General features: G+C 39.6%; 1 protein-coding gene across 5 annotated transcripts; it reads right to left on the bottom strand.

Annotated features, from left to right (window-relative positions):
• Window positions 1-3,395: 3,395 nt before the first annotated feature.
• Window positions 3,396-12,590, bottom strand: LOC110496000 (cyclin-dependent kinases regulatory subunit 1). Of its 5 annotated transcripts, none has more exons than XM_021571603.2 (5): window positions 12,361-12,584; window positions 12,087-12,185; window positions 11,168-11,235; window positions 10,888-11,015; window positions 3,396-4,305 (listed from the first exon to the last, which is right to left on the bottom strand). In XM_021571603.2, exons 3-5 carry the CDS (start codon window positions 11,224-11,226, stop codon window positions 4,262-4,264), a joined length of 231 nt encoding a protein of 76 aa, XP_021427278.1. In that variant the 5' UTR covers window positions 11,227-11,235; window positions 12,087-12,185; window positions 12,361-12,584; the 3' UTR covers window positions 3,396-4,261. The 5 variants fall into 5 exon arrangements, with proteins under 5 accessions (XP_021427278.1, XP_036808384.1, XP_021427277.1 ...); XM_036952489.1 differs by having other exon boundaries at window positions 12,102-12,185; window positions 12,361-12,573; XM_021571602.2 differs by having other exon boundaries at window positions 11,888-12,185; window positions 12,361-12,557.
• Between the last annotated feature and the right edge of the window lie 5,245 nt (window positions 12,591-17,835).

The raw sequence follows: 17,835 nt of genomic DNA, 5'->3' as shown, positions 1-17,835 counted from the left end.
ATGTGGAGGTTTTTGACCAGGTAAAAAATTGTCTGCTGTTAATTTATTTTCTGGACCTCCAAGAGATATGTAAGAAATGTATTTATAATATGAAATATGATTGCATTTATTCCTGTTATCAATCAAGTTGAGACTGAACATCGACAAGGCTCAGGAGAAACCGAAGGAAAGCCACCGGGAGCAGAATCAAGAAGGGGACCAAGTGCTACGACATCCTTCCGAATTACTTGGTTTGGAAGGACAAAATAAAGGCGAGACCTCTCTGCTCTTTCGCTCCTAGCTGGGGTCAACTTCTGTTAAGGTTCATACAAAACATCATAGAAAATAACTCGGCATTTGCACACAAAATAACCTGGAGCTAGTTTTAGTTTCCCCTTTGTCTTCCTAGGGTTACCTCGGTGGAAGCCAACAATCTTCTCCAGTTGGAGCAGTTGGATGGTCGACCACTGAAAGCCCTGACGCCCTACACTTATGTGAAGCCCAATAGAAAAAGTATGTTAAGCTTTGGTTGACATTTGAGAAAGCAAGAAATGGTAGTTCAAATCACATGTTATTTGTCAAATGCATCTAATACAACAGGTGTACACCTTACCATGAAATGCTTACTTGCAAGCCCTTAACCAACAATGCAGTTCAATAAATAGAAATAGAGTATTTACTAAATATTTACTGAAGTAAAAAATGAAATTAAAAGTGACACAATAAAATAACAATAACGAGGCTATATACAGGGGGTACCGGTATTGAGTTAATGTGCAGGGTTACAGGTTAGTTGAGGTAATTTGTACATGTAGGTAGGGGTAAATAATAAACCGTGAGTAGCAGCAGTGTAAAAATGTAAATAGTCTGGGTGTAAATAGTCCGGGATTAATTGTTCAGCAGTCTTATGGCTTGGAAGCTGTTAAGGAGCTAGATTTAGTGCTCCGGTACCTCTTGCCATGCGGTAGCAGAGAGAACAGTCTATGACTTGTGTGACTGGAGATTTTGACAATTTTATGCCTTCCTCTGACAATGCCTAGTATATACAGTTGAAGTCAGAAGTTTACATACACCTAAGCCAAATACATTTAAACTCAGTTTTTCACAATTCCTGACATTTAATCCTGGTAAAATGTCCCTGTCATAGGTCAGTTAGGATCACCACTTTACTTTAAGAAAGTGAAATGCCAGAATAATAGTAGAGAGAATGATTTATTTCAGCTTTTATTTCTTTCATCACATTCTAAAAGGGTCAGAAGTTTACATACACTCAATTAGAATTTGGTAGCATTGCCATTAAATTGTTTAACTTGGGTCAAATGTTTCAGGTAGCCTTCCACAAGCTTCCCACAATAAATTGGGAGAATTTTGGCCTATTCCTCCTGACAGAGCTGGTGTAACTGAGTCAGGTTTGTAGACCTCCTTGCTCACACAAGCTTTTTCCGTTCTGCCCACAAATGTTCTATGGGATTGAGGTCGGTGCTTTGTGATGGCACTCCAATACCTTGACTTTCTTGTCCTTAAGCCAATTTGCCACAACTTTGGAAGGATGCTTGGGGTCATTGTCCATTTGGAAGACCCATTTGCGACCAAGCTTTAACTGATGTCTTGAGACGTTGCTTCAATATATGCACATAATTTTCCTTCCTCATGAGCCATCTATTTGTGTAGTGTACCAGTCCCTCCTGCAGCAAAGCACCCACACAACATGATGCTGCCAGCCCCGTGCTTCACAATTGGAATGGTGTTCTTCGGCTTGCAAGCCTCTCCCTTTTTCCTCCAAACATAACGATGGTCATTATGGCCAAACGGTTCTATTTTTGTTTCATCAGACCAGAGGACATTTCTCCAAAATGTACAATCTTTGTCACCATGTGCAGTTGCAAACTATAGTCTGTTTTTTTATGGCGGTTGTGGAGCAGTGGTCCCATGGTGTTTATACTTGCGTACTATTGTTTGTAGATGAACATGGTACCTTCAGGCGTTTGGAAATTGCTCCCAAGGATGAACCGGACTTGTGGAGGCCTACATTTTTTTTTTCTGAGGTCTTGGCTGATTTCTTTTGATTTTCCCATGATGTCAAGCAAAGAGACACTGAGTTTGAAGGTGGGCCTTGAAATACATCCACAGGTACACCTCTAATTGACTCAAATTATGTCAATTAGCCTATCAGAAGCATCTAAAGCCATGACATAACTTTCTGGATTTTTCCAAGTTGTTTAAAGGCACAGTCAACTTAGTGTATAGAAACTAGGACTACTGAAAATATATTATTTCAGTGTAGATAAGGGAAGGGCAAGTTAAAATAAAAATGGCAGCCAGACAAGCCAGTGTATGAATAGAGTGGAAATTAGCCGACTTTGTGTATCTGTAAGGTAAGTAACTTTAATGTGTCAAGCAGATTACACATTTCTTTGCTATTTCAGAAACGTAGCAACGTTTAAGACATGGATTTCATGTTCGAATGTTAACAAGACACCCAAAAGTAGTTCAAAGTAATGTTTTCATTCCATTAGCCAAACAAAACTTGTTTAAACAGCTAAATTGTTGTGGAACTCAGCCCTGTTTGCATAGCGGTGATGAAAATAACGTAATTTGGGCTGTAATGAACTCCAAAATTCTAATCATTAGGTCATCACACCCTTGATATAGCAACGGACGCTAATAATTTATCTAATCCCATTGTGACGCCGTGGGGGAAACACTTTTTGGCATGACAGGCTTACCTGGACATGTTAGCTGGGAGGGAAGGTCTCTAAACATTAAACTTTTTTTTTTCAATCACTTTGATGCAATGTTTCATGTCTCATGTTTCAAAACTCCAATCACATTTTCAATTGTCTGGGTAAAACAAAAGTCCCTTATTCACCTCACTGAATCACTTTGAATACATATTCCATCTGGTATCTGCTGTTCACAATACAATCAATATTCATATGACTTTTGATATGATTTCCTTGACATTTGTTAAAACATATCTATCACTTAATGAAACTGCTCAAAAGTGATAACTATAGTGCTTATACTCAATGGGTACCTTTGGACAGGGCCAGTGTTAACCAACCCATGTCTCAGTATTTATGCTGCAATAGCTTGTATGTGCCAAGTTGTTAGGGTCAGCCTGACTTATCTGGTATACTGTGATCTTTGCCATACTGCCACCAACTCCTCTTTCATTATTTTTGTCCTGTCAAACGAGAGCCCTTGGACAGTGCCTCAGTACAACCTGGTCTGATGAGTCCAATCCGGTCTGTTCCTGATCACCTAGTCATGCTGCTGATCCAATTTACTCTGTGGAGCCCTGACCTGACTTCACCGGTCATGGTACCCTGTCCCAGACCACTGCTGATCATAATAGGAGGGCTAATGGAATTTTACAGTAATTCAAATGTAAATGTTTTAAGGACCAATTTACATGTATTTAAGTATGTATTTATTGTAGTGGGGACAGTACCATTAGTGCCACTTTAAGGATATACATACATATAAAAATGTAATTATAATTCACAACCACATCATAATCTGTGAGAATGACAAATTAAAAAACATTTATTTCCGGGGTACAAGTATTCATAAATACTGAGCAGCTGATTTGTACAATAATAGACATGTCAACAAAGATCTTGGGCCCCATTTTGACAGCTCTAAAATGCAGACAGTCAACAGCGTTACTTATAATTGCAGGTCACAATTGATCAAATAAAAAAAACATGTCCAGAGTACTATCATCATTTGTACAGAGTAGGTGTGCATACACTTGATACAATCTACAGTATTCAAAACAAGATGAATCAAGTGCCATAACAGGTATTTGATCATAGTCATTTTGGTAAAATGTGCACTTTCAAAAATGTCCCCCTTACATTTTACAGTTACTATATAGCTTAAAATAGATATTAGGATCATGTTAGTCAACGCACAGCAGGTAAGGTCTAGAATAATTCAAGTGTTGCCACAACCACAGCTTTTATTTTTCTTCCCAGACATACACCCTGACAACATTATCAAGTTTGTATTAGGACTAAAGTTTGAATGATTACAGAAATACAGATAGAGAAAATGATGAAAGGGTTCCAAGCAGGTCCATAGGAAATGTGAAAGGCTTTACAATGAGTGAGGACGGTGGGTTGGAGCTCTTGACTCTGGCTCCACTGCAATGTATACGATACACATGTGGAAAATAGTATTTTAGTATAGTATCCATCCAACTGAAGTGTTCATCCATCTCCAGCCACTCTTATCTTCTTCCCTATGAGTGTTCTCTCGTGCACTCTGTCTGAGATCAGGCTGCAGGCAGAGGACGACGGAAAAGCAAGATGTGGGGCTCTGGTGAAAAAGAAAAAAAAACAGGAAACGTGAATTAAGTTCAGGAACTGAATGAAAAACATTTCAGGCGGTTTCCCAAATATCTCTCCTTCCTTCCAGTGTGCACTTGTTTACTACCCATCACTAATTTGAAAGAAAATGGCTGGTATAAGAAACATGGTGGAAACTACCTCTAGCCCGTGCCTACACCACTCCAATGCATTCAGATGTGGGAAGTAGTGAACGAAAGCAGATATTATTGGGACTCATACTTAGAGTCAGAGTTTGGAAAGCTGATCATTCTTTCATGTATTCCAGTAGTCTCATGAGGCTTGATCCTTCCAAATCTCATCTGGTTGACTCAAATATTGAAAAGAGAACTTCAGTATTGGATTTTGAATGGGAGCGCTGGCTGCATTTGTTTGGTCAGACAAAGTTTTAGTAGCCCATGTTTAGAAACAATACAACAGTCAGACAAAAGCTTTAGTAGCCCATGTTTAGAAACAATACAACAGTCAGACAAAGCTTTAGTAGCCCATGTTTAGAAACAATACAACAGTCAGACAAAAGCTTTAGTAGCCCATGTTTAGAAACAATACAACAGTCAGACAAAGATTTAGTAGCCCATGTTTAGAAACAATACAACAGTCAGACAAAAGCTTTAGTAGCCCATGTTTAGAAACAATACAACAGTCAGACAAAAGCTTTAGTAGCCCATGTTTAGAAACAATACAACAGTCAGACAAAGCTTTAGTAGCCCATGTTTAGAAACAATACAACAGTCAGACAAAAGCTTTAGTAGCCCATGTTTAGAAACAATACAACAGTCAGACAAAGCTTTAGTAGCCCATGTTTAGAAACAATACAACAGTCAGACAAAAGCTTTAGTAGCCCATGTTTAGAAACGATACCTCCATTTGGAGCTCCATCAACACAAAATATTTTGTTGGTTTGATAAGTGGCAACGCGTCAGTAGTCTATCATACTCAACGTCTGTCTGCCGACAAGTTCCCACGGCTTTTGGAACAATGTGACCGACGCCTGTGTCCGTATTCTAGTACCCCATCTTAGGACCATGACATGTGAGGCTTGTCTGAGCAAAAACCAGATGCATTGTAGGAGAGTGGCACGTGTGAGGCTTTTTTTAATAAACGAAGGCTGCAAATCAGTGCACACGTGCCGAATACATTTCAGTGACCATCCATCCGATGACAAGGTCATCGTGTAACAAGATGATACAGACCTCCCCTCTAGGGCGCATGGCACACTGTTCATGACTAACTTGTCTTAAAGCTTTTATGATAGGCTTAGGAGGATAAGGTTATTGGCCATTTTGTGTTCAATCTCACATGGAGGGATTTCCCAGGCCCACATGGATCATTTATTTCTTAAGCTCAAACTTGTCAAAGATTTTTCTATAGGCTAATTTATATGGTTTGTTCTCTCATTATTAGTCCTATTGAAATAACTTTTAGATGGAACTCCATATACAGTCAGTTTGATCTGGAGATATAAAAAAAATATATAGGCAAATTACTCAGAATGTGTGCTGCGAGACTAAATTTTCTACTGCGCGACGCCAGTCAAGTTCAAATATAGGCTAAACAATCGTCTGTCACATGTAGTCACCATCGACGATGCTATTGTAATATCACCCAACCCCACTGCATTCATTAGTACACACTAACAAACCAAAGAAAAACCATTTAATGAAAATTCTTATTGGAAATTTAAAAAGGCACACACACATCCAAGCAATCTTATTTGCAGGTGCATGGTAACAGTAGAAAGGAAACCACACACTGCTCGATAGTCACTGACCTTTTAATAATCAAATCAAAGTATATTTATTTGTCATGTGCGCTGAATACAACACCTTACGGTGAAATGCTTACTTACAGGCTCTAACCAATGATGCAAAAAAAGTGTGTGTAGTTAAGTAAAGAAATAAAGCAGTAAAAAAAAACATTTGAAAATAACATTAGCAAGGCTATATACATACACTGATTAGTCAGGCTGATTGAGGTAGTATGTAGATATGGTTGTACATGAATGTATAGTTAAAGTGACTATGCATATATGATAAACAGAGTAGCAGCAGCGTAAAAGAGGGGTTAGGTGGGGGCCACACAATGCAAATAGTCCGGGTAACCATTTGGTCACCTGTTCAGTAGTCTTATGACTTGGGGGTAAAAACAGCGTACGTATCGGTAATAAGCTTACGTATCGGCCTCACGGCCTTCGTCAAAGCTTTTGAGTTTGTTTTTGTTTATTTAAATTAGCACCCTTATGTAGACCTAGCCCCACCCACATCAGTTCCACGCATCGAAAGAGGTTGAGGCGAAGGAAAAACAAAGTGCTGCCAAATATAATATACATTTCATAAATATTTGAATGTGTGTAAATAAGACGTATTAAACGTCTGTAAAACCACAATGAGGGCATAGACCTACCGAGCAAGTTCTCATTAATCATTGGGTACATCGTACGAAAAATGGAGTAATCTTAAATAGGAGAAATTCATGTTCAAATTCACAACATACATAGGCATTTCATCATTAAGGCCTTTAGGAAATAATGTCTGGAGGGTGAAAATCCCAAAACATTCTATTTTACTCAGACTATTATTAATGTCACCTCCCCTGTCTGATATCTTAACTTCCTCTATGCCACAATCTAAAAAAAATGTTTTTTTTTTAAAGTAGAAATGTCATGCTTTAGGTCATTAAAATGTACTGCGACTGGATAATCCATGTAATTTCTCCAGATTGAATTTATGTTCACTGATTCTGTTTGAGAGAACGAGAGGTTTATCCTACATAGCACAGCCCACATGGACATTTAATAATGGAAATAACATGGGTGGTGGTACACGTAATAATGTCATTTATTTGGAACCGTTTTCCTGTAGTGGCATAAATATTCACACTTCATCATATTGCACTGTGCGCATCCTCTGCATTTATAGCTACCATTTGGAAGAGGCCGTAAAATAGCCTGGCTGATTTTCTTGTGGCTGGCAGTTGGCATGAACCAATTTAGCGCGTAAATTGCGACCTTTCCTATACACAACAAGTGGTGGATTTTTAAATTCAGCTGGCAAAGCCTGGTCCGCTGATAAAATATGCCAGTGTTTCTTGACCGTATCTCCCACTTTTCGCGAGTTCAAAGTATATGTGGTTGTGAATATTACGGAGTGTTCTTTAGCAGGTCTTTTTTGTAGCAGTTCATCTCGTGTTTTTCCCCAATGCTAAACTAAGAGCTTCATCCACACATTGTGGCAAATAGCCTCTTCTTAGAAACCTAATGCGCATCTCCGCTGCTTTTTCTAGATAATCCTCTGTGGAGTGGCATATACAACGCAGTCTGAAAAACTGGCTTCTTGGAAGTCCTCTCTTTAATGGCTCAGGATGGAAGCTAGAGTATGTCTGTCCATTTATTTTCTATACAGAGTTGTAAATAGGGATCCATTTAATTTCTCAATCCACATAGAGGTAAATGAACACGTTGAGTCTCACATTCAATAGTGAATTTGAGATTGGGGTCATAAAGATCTTTTTCCATTCCTTCCCATATGCAAAACATGTCATAAATATATCGATACAACTTCAGGACTTTATTCAAAAATATATTTTTGTTTTCATTAACAAAACGTTCAAGAAGAACCACTAAGGTTGGCATAGCTCGGAGCGAATTTGGAGCCCATCGATGTTCCATTTGTTTGGATGTAATATTCATCATCAAACCCAAAATAGTTATAAGTCAACTTTTTCAGCCAGCTCTAGAATAAAGTTTGTTGGTGGATATTCGTTAGTGTCTGTCTCCCAAATAGTGAGCTAGGGCTCCCAGCCCCCCCACATGGGGAATGCTGGTATATACTCTCGACATGTAATGTGACCAAAATACAGTCTTCTGTTAAACCCGTTATTAGTGAGATCTTGTTTATGAAGTCTATAGTCTTTCACATTTGATGGCAATGCTTGCACATGAGTTTTAATAAGAGTCTACAAAGATCGACAACAGCTCTAGCATTGAGCCTATTCCTGCAACCACTGGTCTGCCTGGATAATTACCTTGTGTTTTAGGTTTGTGTAATTTCGGTAAAATGTGCCATACGTCCATGCCTGTACATTTGCAGCAACAATATTCATTTTCAGGTTTTGAGAAGGTTATTTAATAGGGCTTGCTTCAGATTAGAGCATATTTCCCTTTGGAACACCTGTGTGGCATCAACACTCAGTTTTCTATAGAAACATTCATTGCTGAGTTGTCTCTGAATTTCTTCTTTATATTTTTCATAGTCTAAAACAACCACAGCACCCCCCTTATCTGCAGGTTTAATAACCAAAGGTGAATCTTTCATTAATTCATTAAGTGCCTGTTCTTCTGTTCTAGTGAGATTTTTCTGAATGTGGTTTGTCTCCTATATACTGACATGTCTTCTTGTTCAACTAACCTACAATAGGTATTAATTGAAGAGTTGTTAACCACAGGACAGAATTTGCTTTTGGGCTTAAAATGGGTACTAGCTCTTTGATCTGTTTCTAGGCCCGAAAGTGTTTTGAGAAAACGCATACTTAAGTTTAATCTTGCGAAAGAATTTTAACAGATCTACTTTCATATCGAATGGTTTATCTGTACATATTAGGTACAAAAGAGAGGCCCTTCGATAAGACTGACTTGCACGTCAGTAAGGTCTTTTTTGGAGAGGTTAATTATCTCGTCCTGCTGTAGCTCCATGTCCACGGCCTGTGTTCCTGGTCCCCTCTTTGACCACTTACATCGTTTATTTTCTTTCGTGGAGCCTTGTGTTGCTTCCGGGCAACAAAAAAAATGACTGTGTGCGATGATAGCTGGAGTTGCTGTCTGTAGGGAATTCGCTCTCAGTGGATGCCTCTGTGTTTCCTCCCTTTTCTGCATATCTGCATCGCCCGATCAGTAGTGCGTCCCTACGTCGGCCTCTCCCTGCTCCTGTCCTTGGGCCTTCCCATGCGTACACCTGGTTGAGCTGGTAGTCCTCTGTGTCTCGCTGATATTTCTTGATCTTTGTTGCTTGTAGAAAGTCTCATTATTTCCCAATGGGCTGATTGGTCGTATCGTTTATGGCTGTGAAATTAGGGACTAGAATCTCCTTCATTACAACCTCATGTTCGCTAATCTTCACTTCAACTCCTTCAACTCCTTACTTCCTTCGACATGTTCAACAATTAATAGCATTAAATCTAAAGAACATTTGTTGATGATTTCACCCCATTTCTGAACAAAAGTTGTCGTTTTTCCCTATTGTCTTTTTCTTGTGTATACTTACAAGATTTCAGAGTGCAGAGAGAAAAACTGTCATTCAAAATTTAAGGCACTCGCACATCTGAGCAATCTTATTTGCAGGTACATGGTAACAGTTGAACAAGATGAAGGACAAAGGAAACCGCACACTGCTCTTGATAGGATCACTGATCTTTAATAAGCTTACATATTGGCCTCATGGCCTTCGTCAGAGCTTTGTGAGTTCTCTTTTTTAAATTAGCACCCTTATGTAGACCTAGCCACACCCACATCGGTTCCACACATCGAAAGGGGTTGAGGTGAAGGAAAAACAAATAGGTGCCACCAAATATAACAATATACATTTCATAAATATTTGAATAAAGTGTGTAAATAAGACGTATTAAACACGTCTGTAAAACCACAATGAAGACATAGACCTACCGAGCAGGTTTTCATTAATCATTGGGTACATCATACAAAAAACATCATTGTAATCTTAAATAGGGGCATAATTCATGTTCAAAGGCACAACATAACATACATAGGCATTTCATCATGCTCCTATTTAAGATTACTCTGTTTTTCGTACGATGTACCCAATGATTAATGAAGACCTACCGAGCAAGTTGTCCTCATTGTGGTTTTACAGACATGTTTAATACGTCTTATTTACACATATTATTAGAATATTTATGAAATGTATATTGTTATATTTGGTAGCACTTATTTGTTTTTCCTTCGCCTCAACCCATTTCAATGCATGGAACGATGTGGGTGGGGCTAGGTCTACATGAGGGTGCAATATTTTTTTTTAAGCCACAAAAGCTCTGACGAAGGCCATGAGGCCTTTACGTAAGCTTATTTAAGATCAGTGTTACTATCAAGAGCAGTGTGAAGTTTCTTATTGGACAAATGCAGGTAGTTCCCTCTCCCCGTTTCAGCCCGTTTATTTCCAAGTCTATACACCCCATATCACATGATGGTTTATACAGTACCCAGAGAATTCAACATGAGCTTCAAACATCTAAGGAGTAGCACATCCTAATCACCAGTGTAGCAGTAATGACCCAAACTCAAGACATGGGTACAAAAGTAATCCCCAAGTCAGAGTTCCACCAAGTACAGTAGGCTACAATTCAGTGTTATGCCACTGGATTCACCACATCACACTGCCTACTGTACTGATATGAACCACCATGGTGCGACATAGGCACAAGTGTAATCCCCCAGTACAGTTCAGTGTTGTATTCCCCCATAATAACCTTTATGCTGCTGTATTCACCAGCTTTTCACTCTTTCTACTATACTGAGTGTTAATACTAACATCTGACAGTGTACCTGGTTGATGGATCATGTAGTGTATCCAGCCTTGACTCTGCTGGACGCCCAGGTTCCTCCACTCAGTCTCTGACATCAGATGGGTCTTGGGCACACGCTTGGCAATGTCCTTGGGCAGCATCACGTGTCTACAGAGTGGAGAAATTGAATGGTACTTTTACTGAGTCATACAGTGTCAACCTCACAGGGCTAGGAAGGAAGACTCTGCCAGGCAAGAAATACATGTCGATATTAGCTAGCTAGATAAAAACTGTTTTAGAAAAACGTAGTCTTAACTTACCTATACTCAAATTTCTCATCGTCATATTTGTCAGAGTAATATATCTGCTTCTGAGACATGATGCCAACCTGAAAAGAGTGCATCTGAAAGTTTAGGGACTTTTACAGCAGGAGCATTACAAGGAATCCTGTGATTTGGACTGACTGGAGGAGTATGATGTTTTATTTCATTTACTGCCCGTATAGTACGTAACGGCAATACACCTCATCGTTTGAAGTCTACCAATAAACCTCAAAGAAGTTAGTAAAACCTAGGCAAAAGGCAATAACATGACAATTACAGGTCAGATGTGATCAATGCACCTGTACTGCGCATCATAAACCAATTAATGTAACTAGCTAACGTTAGATGGCTAAGTAAGGCGACAAGTTTAATCTACTACAGTAACGTTACTAGCTACGTTTTGTTTAACTAACCCACCCTAGAAAACTAAATCTAGGTGAAATAACTAGCTATATCATACATAGCTAGCTACTCATGTTCATCGGCATTTCACCCACTGAGTGTTCTAGCTAACATAGTTCATAAAACACAAAAGGTCATCCAATAACCGTTTGAACTAGCTAGCTAAGTTAGCAGGCTAGTTAAATAGCTGGTTAACTTGCTAGCTAACAATAATGAATTAGCTCAAATTAGCTAGCTAGCAGGCTTAGCTATCTAGCACTAAGCTTAGCTAGCTAACGTTACTACGTTAGCTTTGACAAGTAAAACACAAATCACCTTCAGGTGGCTCGTTCCAAATGATTGAATTCGTGATTTGGTGACGGAAAATCTACAGGCCTGTCTTTTCTAAAATATTGTCGGTCACGGATGTATTTATATTTCCATGTATAGTAAGTAGCTTGTACTGCTTCTGATGTGGTCGATGGACCTTTTTCACATTTCGCTGCGAGTTTCCCTCTCTTATGTTACTGATCACCTTTCAAAAACTCACTGCTGCTCCTCATTGGTCTATCCTCTCACATAAATGATCATGTGATATGCTGAGTTTAGACGAGACACGCGAAGTCCGTCATACCTGTCGGCATAGAGGGACAAATAAAGCGTTATAGAGGGTTACCGTATATGTTGCTATGGTTGATTTCAGTGAACTAAATCAGTACAAATCAACATCCATTAGAAAACAATTTGGCCGCAAGTCCCGTCTACCGTGGCGGCTGACGGTATTCACTACCAGCCTCAACGACATTTACCGTCCGCTCTCATTGAAAACAATGACATCCGGTTTGCAGTTCTCCGTCTACCTCGTACGACGTGAACGCTGCATTGATTGCAGTCCAAACACTTAAGACACAACCTATCCCCTCAAATTAAGTGGACACCTCTGATGGCGTCTGACGAGTATACACTTGTAGGGCGAGGGAGGAAGGAATGATTTTTAAATGGACCGCCCTTGCCCGGAAATTAGTCACTCGTTCATCCCGCAATGATTGTGTTTTCAGCCACCAGTAGCTTGTGGGTGCTTTATTTGCGCAACAGTCAATTATAATTGCATGTCTACTTACATTAATTATTAATATACGCCTACTGTATGAAAGCTAGCAAATGAATTGGCTAAATAACGTTAGCCTGCCTAGTTGGAACATATGAAGAAGGAACATGTTTTTTTTTCTACAATTTCCTAAAGCTAACCAAACAAAAACATCATTACTTTTACAAGAGGTGTTTGTGCCATCAAGTGCATTAGTAGCACAATTTCTAACTTGTTTACATTCGTTTTTACTTACACTTGTATGTTGACTCCATATTGACGTTGAGGTTATAATTTTTGGCTGACTTTTCTTAGCAGATGTACAATTGTCTCGAATTGAATTATGGGGAGTTTCAGGCCCAGAAGTGAACATAATTGTACACTTGCAAACTCGACTAAAAACGAGGGCAGAGGGGCTTATTTTGCAAACTTCCCTTGCTTGGCTAATCATTTGAACCGCCCTCCAAGATGGAGTTTGAACCGCAGTCATTACCTTGCCCTGTCATTCTTTGGAATTTGGTTGGTGGAGCGCATCCAACTTTTAGGTGCATACACCACTACCTACTGTAATGGCGTGTGAGGCCAGTCACAGCCTACTTAAATTACATGTTCTTCATTATTTCTGTTCCTCTAGTGAAATATAGCCCTAGACATCGCCAGCTACACTCATCAAAAACCCACTACTTTGACCCTATCTGTACCTGCACTATGCCAACATCCTGGGAGGACGGGACACCACCCCTCAAAACATCCTGTAACTCTTCTGAAGTCATATCTCGTATACACAAATACATATCTGCAGCTGCCACCACATCTATTTTCTGTGATTTACATTCCATTTCTGCATTACAGTTGATAACCATTGCTATTAACGCTATGAAGCCAACCTTACTGAAGCATAAATCACTCTTTTGGCATATCCCTCTGTGCTGGCACAAATCTACTACTCACTGGAATCCTCTCAGGATTCCTCACCCTTGACCCATCCTCCTCTACTTTGTTCACTGCCTCAACATACGACCGACATCGTCTGCCTGACTCTGGCTTCTTCAACCTGCCTCTCTCGAACCGGACACTTCTGATCCACAGCAACATGGGCACCCCTACAGTTAACACACACAACTTTATCCACCAAAACTACACAATCTTCTGTCCCATGCCCTCCTGTACACGTCCCACATCTTGGGATCTTCTTCCTACACACTGCTGTGACATGACCATAAACATTGCACCTGAAACAACGCAGTGGATAACCGGGTCTGCGACACACCACACTGCGGGTGTCCCAAACAGGAATCTTCAACTTCAATTGCTCGATCTCCACACTAGACACTACCCCAGAAATCAGTCTTTTCAATGGTGCCCTGATCCTAAGAGCAAAGAAAGAAACAGATATTGACACACGTTGCGTGACACAGAACGCCTGCTCACTCTGATCAGAAGACGGCCCTGTCATTGGTTAGAATCTAGCAAAATAAGATTGGCTACTGAATCTATTTGGAATCGAATAAATGTTTAATTACCGCCACCAATTAGACTGGAGTATAGCTTCCATTATACTGTGCTTAAAAAATATATAAATATATAATTTTTACATTTTATTTATAAAAAATAAATCTACCCTACCGTCTAACCCTACACTCATTAATAACCCACCACCCTACTCCACTATTTAAACCTATCTAGTCAAACAAAATACTTTTAGACTTTTACTTGAATTATTTTCTATTAAAAGTACTGTAGCTTTACTTTTACTCAAGTATGACAATTGGCACCTTTTCCACCACTGGAAGATTCCAGTCACCGTGAGAATATTGACCCAAGGGCAGAAAATCTTACATTTTTAAAGGTGACACTTTACTGACACAACTTCTCAGTAAAACAAAATGTATTTCAGACATTTTTGTCAAGTCTTTTAAAAGGAACATTTTGCGGATGTTTTCAATACGAATGAATTGGCTCATGAGGCTTTGAAAATGTCAATATAATGTTGCCACTAAGATGCTATGATTTATTTGTCTTGAAGCTTGGAAGATGTGCTTGAATCCCTCAAGGACAAAGTGGAGAAGAGCTTTCCACATCTGTGGAAAACCCACTACACAAGACAAAACTAAACAATACATGAATTGCACTGTAACGGTGACAAACGGTGCCCACAAAGTCCCAACAGCAGAGTCCCAACACTTTACCACTGCTACAGCTGGCTATCAGCAGAGCCTTGTCTGGCAGCGAAACAGTTAATTCAGCCTGATTTAATGCCTTTAAAAAAAACATAGCTGATATGGGTGACTTGCTTAAACACATGGTCTCTTCTGACAATTGAGATGTACAAACTATGGTATAAGGGGACGACAAGCGGATAAGAGCAAATCCGTAATTTTTATTAATACATGAGCGAGCTAGGACGGACATAGTCAATATAACTATTTGTTCAGCACTTTTGAAATGTACAGCGACAGAATTCAGAACATGGGCCGTTCTTAGTGTTCTCCGGGTACACCAAGTCTGAACCGTAGAATAAATAAAGGGGTCATAAAGGGGACAATGAAAGTTCTTACATTTCTCAAAAACAGGTTATGTGCACAACCAAGTCAGAACAGTAGGTGAAATTAAGAGCTGAAAATATACAAAATTATTAGTGTGAAGCACATGGGCTACTAACAGCTTACTATACAATACACACTTAGTAATACTTTCTTAGCCACTGACATATCTCCCTGGCATATTACATCATTTAAACAGCAACATAGAATATATTTTTGGACTTGCCTTGTTGTGCTGTGCTCACTTGAACAGGAATGTGGCGCGGAGGTCCGTCGTGGGAAACTTTTGTCATCAAACTTTGTCTTCAAAGTCTGGCATTCTTTGGATTTATTTGTGCTTTCAAGACAACTGGGAAATCAACAACAAAAAAAGTTGAATCATGATGACGTCACTGATCTTCAGGTCGTAGCTCTAGAAAGTGGCCTGAGTTCTCCATTTGAAATTCCGAGTTGGATGAAAGTTCAAAACGTATTCGTAGTCTTGAAATCACTAAAGTCCGATTTCGCATTCCGAGTGATGGGTTCAGATTTCTGAACTTTAAATATTATCAATCATTAGTTTTGTTAGAGACATGAGGGGTGCCATATTCTAGGGTCTACACCAGAAGTTAATGGTTATCTGTAGGAGGAATGTACAGTTGAAGTCGGAAGTTTACAGACCACTTAGCATTTAAACTCAGTTTTTCAAAATTCCTGACATTTAATCTCTGTCTTGGGTCAGTTAGGAGTACCACTTTACTTTAAGAATGTGAAATGTCAATAATAGTAGAGAGAATTATTTATTTCAGCTTTTATTTCTTTCATCACATTCCCAGTGGGTCAGCAGTTTACATACACTCAATTAGTATTTGGTAGCATTGCTTTTGAATTGTTTAACTTGGGTCAAATGTGTTGGGTAGCCTTCCACAAGCTTCCCACCATAAATTGGGTGAGTTTTGGCCCATTCCTCCTGACAGAGCTGGTGTAAATGAGTCTGGTTTGTCGGCCTCCTTACCTAACCCTTTTCAGTTCTGCCCACACATTTTCTACGGGATTGAGGTCAGAGCTTTGTGATGCCCACTCCAATACCTTATCTTTGTTGTCCTTAAGCCATTTTGTCACAACTTTGGAAGTATGCTTGGGGTCATTGTCCATTTGGAAGACCCATTTGCAATCAAGCTTTAACTTCCTGGCTGATGTCTTGCGAGGATGCCTCAATAATCTGCTTGCCTCATGATCCATCTATTTTGTGAAGTGCACCAGTCCCTCCTGCAGCAAAGCACCCACACAACATGATGCTGCCACCCCCGTGCTTCACGGTTGGGATGGTGTTCTTTGGCTTGTAAGCCTCCTCCTTTTTCCTCCAAACATAACAAATGGTCATTATGGCTGTCTATTTTTGTTCTATTATTGTTTCATCAGACCAGAGGACATTTCTCCAAAAAGTACAATCTTTGTCCCCATGTACAGTTGCAACCCGTTGTCTGGCGCTGCAGTGGCTTCTTCCTTGCTGAGCGGCCTTTAAGGTTATTTCAATATAGGACTCGTTTTACTATGGATATAGATAATTGTCTACCGGTTTCCTCCAGCATCTTCACAAGGTCCTTTGCTGTTGTTCTGGGATTGATTTGCACTTTTCACACCAAAGTATGTTCATCTCTAGGAGACAGAACACGTCTCATTCCTGAGCAGTATGGCGGCTGCATGGTCCCATGGTGTTTATACTTGCGTACTATTGCTTGTACAGATGAACATGGTACCTTCAGGCGTTTGGAAATTGCTCCCAAGGATGAACCAGACTTGTGGAGGTCTACAATTTTTCTTCTGTGGTCTTGGCTGATTTCTTTTGATTTTCCCATGATGTCAAGCAAAGAGGCACTGAGTTTGAAGGTAGGCCTTGAAATACATCCACAGGTACACCTCCAATTGACTCAAATGATGTCAATTAGCCTATCAGAAGCTTATAAAGCCATGACATCATTTTTTGGAATTTTCCAAGCTGTTTAAAGGCACAGTCAACTTAGTGTATGTAAACTTCTGACCCACTGGAATTGTGATACAGTGAATTATAAGTGAAATAATCTGTCTGTAAACAATTGTTGGAAAAAATGATTTGTGTCATGCACAAAGTAGATGTCCTAACCGACTTGACAAAATTATAGTTTGTTTTAACAAGACATTTGTGGAGTGGTTGAAAAACGAGTTTTAAGGTAAATAAGCTTAAGGAATGTACTGAGTGCAGGGATAACGATCACCTTGGCAAGCACTGATAAGGGTGGAGAGCCGTGGATTAGTGATGAAGGGGGTCGAGGTCAGGTCAGGTCACATTAAGGGAGAAGGAACCGTTTATTGCCCATATTACTTAACTTCCTGCCTAGCAATAGAGATGTAATGTTTAAAGAGGAGGAGACTCCACCCAAATTGGGGTATATATATTACCACTGGTGGAAATATATGTTTTTGGTTTTCAGCTGTTTTCAGCTGTGCGATCCTTTGGGGTGAATAAACTTGGTTGTAGCTTTTATAGTGTCCGTCGAGAATAATTGTTCACTTCGCTCATTGATTTATCAAACCCCAAACCTATGCCTGGTCTGCAAGCATTCCCGGAAGTCTCGCTATGTTGCACCTCTGGGTTTAGAAACTCTGTGATATTATGTGTTGAACTTTAAAGATAC

The sequence above is a fragment of the Oncorhynchus mykiss genome, chromosome 18 (assembly GCF_013265735.2).
Source record: "Oncorhynchus mykiss isolate Arlee chromosome 18, USDA_OmykA_1.1, whole genome shotgun sequence".
NCBI lineage: Eukaryota > Metazoa > Chordata > Actinopteri > Salmoniformes > Salmonidae > Oncorhynchus > Oncorhynchus mykiss.
The sequence above is the reverse complement of the archived record's forward strand: the minus strand, read 5'-3'. Positions and strand labels throughout refer to the sequence as shown.